General features: G+C 38.0%; 1 protein-coding gene across 1 annotated transcript in view; it reads left to right on the top strand.

Moving 5' to 3' along the window:
• Positions 1–6612, top strand: part of LOC103582643 (adenosine deaminase domain-containing protein 1-like) — a 13055-nt gene extending 6443 nt beyond the window's left edge. The window contains exon 4 of the mRNA XM_008564187.1: positions 6512–6612. Coding sequence (XP_008562409.1) covers positions 6512–6612 — 101 coding nt within the window. The remainder of the gene's footprint in view (positions 1–6511) is intronic.
• The last annotated feature ends 1391 nt before the right edge of the window (positions 6613–8003 follow it).

Genomic DNA, 8003 nt, shown 5'->3' with positions numbered 1-8003 from the left:
TTTTTTTCTTTAAGTTGAGTTCTTTTTTTTTAAGAATTTCAAACAGTGATACTAGTCTGGTTTAATTCTTCCTTTTGCATCTAGGTAAGACTGTTTTTTCCTTATATAAGTTTTCCATGTTCTAGTCTAGTTTCAAAAACTGTAAACACATTGAAACTAAGACACAAAATATTAAGAATGAAAAATAATGTGGGGGCCAAAAACCACAATATGAGGTAGTCAACAACATGGCTTACACATCACCCCTCCTCGCCCTTCCCAGAAGCATGTTCAGTAAACCACAGGCAGCCACTACAATGCCGTTCCAAGACTACATGGTCGTTATGGTCTAGCACTCATATTTGAAACAGCATCCTAAACCAACACCAAGCTGGGGTGTTCTCTCCAAAGGAAGATCAGCTGTTTTCTGCAATAGAACGTTTGTGCAAGTCAGCCCCTCATATTTGAAACAGCATCCTAAACCAACACCAAGCTGGGGTGTTCTCTCCAAAGGAAGATCAACTGTTTTCTGCAATAGAACGTTTGTGCAAGTCAGCCCCTGACCCTAGGAGGGTGGTGCTGTGCTGGGGATGTGGTTCCCCTAAGCAGCCTGATGTTTGGAGATGAATATTGAAAACTGCACTTTGTCTGGATATCGTCAAGAATCTGCTGCAACTCCTTGTCTTCAAATCTCCCCTCCAGGCTTGGGATCAGAGCCTTGGACTCCTAAGCAGTCTCTGGACAAACTTTTTCCAGAGCAGCAAGCTATGGACAATGGCAGTGGTTTCTCTGTTTTTGAAATGACTGAAATGGGCTCTGTAGTTTAAAGTTTTCATGAAGAGCTCATGATGAATAATATCCTTAAGATTTTCCTTTAGTTTGTTAATAGAAATCTTTTTTGTTTGATTATTTTATCAGCTATCAACCCACCCATGTATACTATGTCCCCAGTGACATTTTTCCAGTTTCCTTCCAACCGTAACATGCAGTAGAATCAATAAATCAGTGTTTCGAGGTATGCTATGTTCCAGGGACTGTGGTAGGTACTGGCACTATAGAATTAAATACAACCCGTCCTCTACCCTTTAGGAGCTAAAATACTTCATTGAAATCAAGTTAAAACATATCCACAGAAAATCTAAATTTCTTGAGCATTTATTTTATTTACTTTTATTTTTCTGGGGATGGGGGGTGTGGCTGGCCTGAACAGGGATCCAAGCCCTTGACCTTGGTGTTGTAACACCATACTCTAATCAGCTGAGCTAACCAGCCAGCCCAGCATTTAATTAAATTATCAGAAAAGGGTATTTGTAATTGGCTTCTCATTATAAATACTCTTTCCCTAAAGATTTTCAAAATGTTTATCCAGGGCTAACAAATGTGTTTTGCCTGATAGTCTATAATCTTTAGTCTCTAAACATTGGTCATTTCCATCCTCTGGGAAAAATTAAGGTAGTATGTATTGATCTCTAATGCTCCCACTTTTGTATTCATTATTGTTTTCTCAAAAAGTGCTGATAGTGTTTTAATTACAATTAAAAGTTCTTCAGTAATATACAGTATTTTCTCTTGGTTCAGAGCCTAGAAAAAATATGTCATCTTTTCCCTTATAGTGAGCTACAGTTTCTTTATTTCTTCTAGACCTCTGAGTTTAAAGATTTATTTTTCTTGTGAAGAGATACAGAAAATAAGGTATTTGTATTTCCTCTTTGCTATCTGTTACCTTACATCAGTTTCTCTAGTTTTCTCCTCCTTATTCTTGTTTACAACATAAGACTTCAAAAACTAGTCTTTAGTTTTTTTCAAAATTCTAATCTCATCACTGTTTTAAAATTATTTTTCATGAAGTGTGGTACATATACACAATGGAATACTGTTCAGCCATAAAAAAGAATGAAATTCTGCCATTCACAGAAACATGGATGAGCTTGGAGAAAATTATGTTAAGTAAAGTAAGCCAGGCACAGAAAGAGAAATACTGCATGTTCTCACTCATATGTAGGGACTAAAAAAGAGAACAAAACAAAACAATAATAAGTTGATTGTTAAAAGGAGAGAGAACTGTGGTTACTAGAAGTGGTAAAGAGGAGGGGGGAGGTGGGATAGATAGAGGCTGGTTAATGGACACAAAATACAGCTAGATAAGAAAAATATTGTCATATAGTGGACCCAGGAATCCATAAATATTTACTGCATATTGCCATATGACTAGAAGAGAGGAGATCAGATGTATACTTCACAAAGAAATGATTAAGTTTTGCAAAGATGAATATGCTGATTACCCTGAATAGATCATCACACATTGTATACATGTATTGAAATATAACTCTGTACCCCATAAATATGTATAATCATTATGTTTCAGTAAAACATTTTTTTTTAAAATAAAATTATTTTTCATGTTCATCTTTCCTGTTTTGTACATGGTGTTTTTTTAAGTATAGTTTTATTTGCTTTATTAACTGTATAAAAACTTTTTTCCAAGGGCAATGTGGTTAATGATATTATGTTAAGTCTGAGAATCTTTAACACGTTTGACACAATTATGAAACAATCTGGTTTTTAAGTTTATTTGAATACCTCTTTTTTAAATCATTTAAAAAAATTTTAATTGTGGTAAAATACATATAAAATTTACCATCTTAACAATTTTAAGTGTACAGTAGTGTTAAGTACATTCACTTTCTTGTGCAACCAATATCCAGAACTCTTTTCACCTAGCAAAACTGAAATTCTGTACCCATTAAATAACCCTATTCTCCTCTCACCTAAGTTTGTGGTAATCACCATTCTACTTTCTGTCTCTATAAATTATATCTCATGTATAGTAATGTCCTCAAGGTTTATCCATGTTGTAGCATGTGTCAGAATTTCCTTCCTTTTAATGGCTGAATAATATTTCATTGTATGTATATTCTACATTTTGTTCATTCATCTGTCGATGGATACTTGGGGTGCTTCTGTGCTTTGGCTATTGTGAGTAATGCTGCTATGAACATAGGTGTACAAATATGTCTTTGACACCCTGTTTTCAATTCTGTGAGTTACATACCCAGAAGTGGAATTGCTGGATCATGTGGTAGATTTTTAATTTTTTGAGGAACCACCATACTGTTTTCCATGATGACTGCACCATTTTACATTCCCACCCACTGTTCACAAGAGTCTCAATTTCTTCACATTTTTGCCAACGCTATTTTGATTTTTGTTAATAGTAGTCATACTGATGGATGTGAGGTATCTCATTGTGGTTTTGATTTACGTTTCTCTAATGATTAGTGATGTTGAGCATTTTTTCATGTGTTTATTGGCCATTTGTATATCTTGTTTAGAGAAATGTCTATTTAAGTCCTTTACTCATTTTTCAGTTGAGTTGTTATTTGTATCTAGCATTAGGTAAAGATCCAACTTTATTCTTTTGCATGTGAATGTTCAGTTTTCCCAGCATTATTTGTTGAAAAGATTGCCCTTTCCCTATTGATAGGTCTTGGTACCTTTGTCAAGAATCATTTGACTATATGCAAAAGTTTCTTTCTGGACTTTCTATTCTATTCCATTCGTCTATATGTCTGTCTTTATGCCACTACTACACTGTTTCGATTACTGTAGCCTTGAAGTCAGTTTTGGAATCAGGAAGTGTGAGTCATCAAACTTTGTTCTTTTTCAATATTATTTTGTCCATTTGTACATTGTGTTTTAAAATGCAGACCATCTTGTACAATCTTGCTTTTGTTTATTGAAATTATTTGTGCTTAATAAACGATTTAATATCTTTAGTTCTTATTCCACGTGAACCATACTCCCTTAAGTAAATGGAAATAAATCCATCTTTCTCTGGGTTTTTGACATTCTGTTTATCTAAAGTCCAGGGTGTATATATCAAACTATAGTTAACATTTCCCTTACAGTATAAGTCATAAGGTGACATCGTTACTCTTTCCTTGCTCATTTCTATATATTCAACAAGTTTCCATCTTACTCAAAATTAAGTCCAGAGTACTATTTCTATTTGCTTTCTTTGTCTTTATAAGTTATTTTTAAGAAAGACTGACTACTTTAGTTGGGACTACTTCAGCTTTCAGAGCCTCTTCATTTAAGTTTTCCTGAACTTTTCTGCCCTCTGGTTTAATGTCATGTACTTGTTTTGTTTATCTTGTATTCTCTAACTTTGGGGACCAAATTGGAAAGCACTTACAAAGGATGGGACTTGATAAACTTAAACTTTAAATGTAGCTTTCCCCTAGAAAATATCCTGGTAAGATAGCATTAAAAATGATATTTTTCCTCATTAGTTTTTAAAAGAATATTAATTTAAAATGTCTTATACAGTTTTACTACAAATAGAAAATTAAGTATCTAAAATAGGACTTCATGGTTCCGGTCAAGATGGTGGAATAGACAGTACGCAGCATCACTCTCTCCCACAAATCAACCAATTTACAACTATAAAAATGTAACATCAGCCAAGCTGGGGCCACTGGAGTTCAGGGGAAGAGGAGGAAAGACCTACAGAGTTCATGAAGGCAGGAGAAGCCTCGAGAGAAAGAAAAAACTGCTCTGAGCGAACATCAGCCAAGCTGGGGCCACTGGAGCTCAGGGGAAGAGGAGGAAAGACCTACAGAGTTCATGAAGGCAGGAGAAGCCTCGAGAGAAAGAAAAAACTGCTCTGAGCGTTTTGGGCCATTGCTGCTTTAATGCTGGAGCGCATGGAGCAGGAGCCAGCAGAAGCCGTAGCTGTGCCCTTTAGATGGAGTTACTTGGAGGCAGCAGGGGAGAAGAGGACTTTGGTGGCCTCCAAGACAGCAAGATCACTAATAGGGTTCCCGTGGACCCATGCAGGAGCGAGGAGCCAGAGCAGCTGAAAAAGGGGAGCCATTCAGAGGCCGGTGAGTCAATACAAGGGAAAGGCGCAGGGCCCACCCCATGGGAAGTGGCTTCATCTGCGTTGATGTTCTTTCCTAGCTCCTCCCTAGGACAGTCCCAAACTTCAGTACTGTTCATCCTGGAGCACCCAGCCAGGGTTCTGTCCCCTCAGCCCTGCCCCAGGCAGAACCAGGCCCCATGCCCCAGCCCCCATACTCACTTGCCCACGGCCTTCAGCAGCACCTCCTGAACTTTGGGGACCCGAGTGGCCCCACCCACAAGGATGACCTGCTCAATCTCGTCCTGCGTAGGGGGAAAGAATGTGAGGTGGGACAGCACGCAATTAACTCTCCTCCTCAGTGCTGACTCTTCCCTTGATGTCCCATGTGTTTCCTCCCCCATGCCCCATCGGGCACACCCACCTCCCCCTACCCTCTCACCAAACTCATTTCGGCACTCTGGAGGGCCTGCTGTACAGGCCCAGGCACCCGCTCAAACAGGTCTGCACACAACTCCTCAAACTCCACTCGAGTCACTTTTGCCTTGAAGTCGACATCGTCCATCAGGCCCTCGATCTGGGGGAGGATGAGGAGTGTCAGGGAGTTCTTGCTCAGGTCCTGCTCTCTCGTATAACTTCGTATAATGTATGCTATACGAAGTTATTACGCTGGGGACCAGACCCCTCTCCCACAACCAGGCACACTGCACCAGCATCTTGGGGCCTGCCTGTGGACCAGAGGCATGGAGCGAGGGACCAGACCTCCCTTCCACAACCAGGCACACTGTACCAGCGCCTCGGGGCCCACCTGGGGACCCAAGGCATGGAGCTGGAGATTAGACACTCTCCACAACCAGGCACATTGCCAGCACCAAGGAGCATGCCAAAAATATCACCTCCATGTGGTTGGCCCACCACAGCCATCACAATAACTATGGTTGCTGGCGAAAGTGGCTAGATGCCACAACTACCATACAGATGATCCACCAGCCACTGGAGTGCATTGACACGAAGAGAGTCACCAGCAGAGATAAAGAAGAGGATGTCTCTCTCCACAAAGCCCATTTCAGAGTGACAAAAGAAGCATCTGCTCTGTGGTAATATTGGGAGACCTGATCACACCTCTAAACACTGGAAAGATCATCTAGACAACAAATCAACAGAGTAACCATTATTCTTTCAGAAGGAGAGAAGAAATCTAGAGTAATTAGAGGGGAGAAGGGGGAGGGAGAGAGGGAGTGATAGCACAAGGGGCATAAAGAATAATTATGATTTGTAATAATATATATACTGGTAATATTGATTTGATCAACATATCTCAATGTTGAACCCCAAAAATATGTATAATCAATTTTGATTCAAGAAAAATTAAAAAGTAAAAATAAATAAAATAGAACTTCATTTTAGCCACTAATGTTGCCTTTGTTACAGAGCGTGCTCTGTAGTAGCGTAAGGTTAGGAAACCTAGAAATTTGTTTGCATAAATTATTTCAAAATAGGAAAGACATTTACCGAGGCTGAGCTAATGTGTATTTGATGGTCTAGAGTTGGCAGAAATATGCATAAAAAAATGATCATTCTTGGAGTACTTTTTTATAACAGAATAGTAAGGTACCGGCTCTTTGGAACACTGAGGTCTCATTTTACTTTATGTTTTTGTTTTATATACAGGTCCTCCTCCCATCCCTGCGGAACCTGTTGTTTCACCTAAACCAGCTTATGTTTCAAAAGTACATTACGGTAGGCAAGTTCTTTGTGGTGTTCTTTTTTAGAAGAGTAACACAATTAAAAATTATAAAATATTATTAAACTATGGATAGGAATGAAAATATACATTACCATTTTATCATTCAAACCTCCCACACTTGTACAAAGAGGAGAATTTCCTTTTATACTGTGCTAAAAATGATAAGGGAGAGGAAAGATCGAAGAAAGAGTTTTTTCTATATAAGGAGATGGTTCGTTAATTTCATACAACTGCTTTTTTGAGAATTTTTTGCTTTGGTGGGCTTGTCATTAATGAAAACTGATGGCTTTCTGGTGTTTGGTGGTCTTTTGGTGCATTCATTTTAAATCAGTCCATTCACACTCTTTTAATGGCAGTTATTTGTCATTTAAGCTCAGGAAAGCTACAACTTCAGTCGAAGTTACTGGTTGTGTGACCTATGACCAGTTACTTTTCTGTGCACCTTAATTTCCTCATCTGTAAAATGGCCATTACAGTAATTACCTCATGGGATTATTGTTAAGATTAAATTAATTCATACATGTAAAATACTTAGATCAGTGCCTGGCACACAGTAGATGCTGACTAAATAGTAACTACTATTATTTTATTATAACATTTCATCACATTCAACATTGTGTGGTAGTTATTATGTACTTTTCCTGTTAGATTATGTATCTCCTAAAAGGCAGGAATTGTTCTTAATTTCTATGTTGACTACATAGTAGGCACACTTCAGACTTTAAAGTTTAAAGTATTTGTAAAATTAAAATTAAGAAGGAGCCTTTCTTCTTTTTCGTTTTCGAGATGAAAGTTAGAATTTGGAAAGTTTTATGCCTAGTCTTTTATTGTGTCTCTAAGAGAAAATGGCCTTGTACATTAGTGTGCATGAAGTAAAAGGACCAGACTAAGGGAAAATAGGAACATTTAAAAGACAAAATCCACCAATAGTTAAATATAGTTACCTGACCTAACAGTCATAAGAATTTATGAACAGCCATTAGGAATCACTTTTCCGGTAGTGATCTCTTAATATGGGAAGAGGCTCTTGTCTTTCCTTTCAACTTCTCTGGACATTTTTAATGAATAATGGGATAAAATCTGAGTTAAAGGATGGGCAAATAACATAGATTGCTCTTTTCCTGGGAAAACAGATAATAAACTATGAGGAAGAAAGAATATGTAGTTTAAAAAAATACAAGAGTAGAGTCAGGTTTGGTAGGCTCAGGTCAGGAGTCAAGTGTCAGTCAGAAAAGAGAGAACCAAACAACATCCTTTGAATTTATGGGTAAAAAACAGGACTTGGATATTATAACTTTCAGAGAAAAAAGATTAGAGACCCACAAAAATCTTCTGAACACCTTCTGATGAGCCAGTTATAGAGGTAGTCACTATTTCACAGCCTGTCTACTTTGCTATATGTTTCAAACTGGATCA

Source organism: Galeopterus variegatus, unplaced genomic scaffold, assembly GCF_000696425.1.
Source record: "Galeopterus variegatus unplaced genomic scaffold, G_variegatus-3.0.2 Scaffold17173, whole genome shotgun sequence".
NCBI lineage: Eukaryota > Metazoa > Chordata > Mammalia > Dermoptera > Cynocephalidae > Galeopterus > Galeopterus variegatus.
Note: the sequence above shows the minus strand (reverse complement) of the source record. Positions and strands in the feature narration are given on the sequence as shown.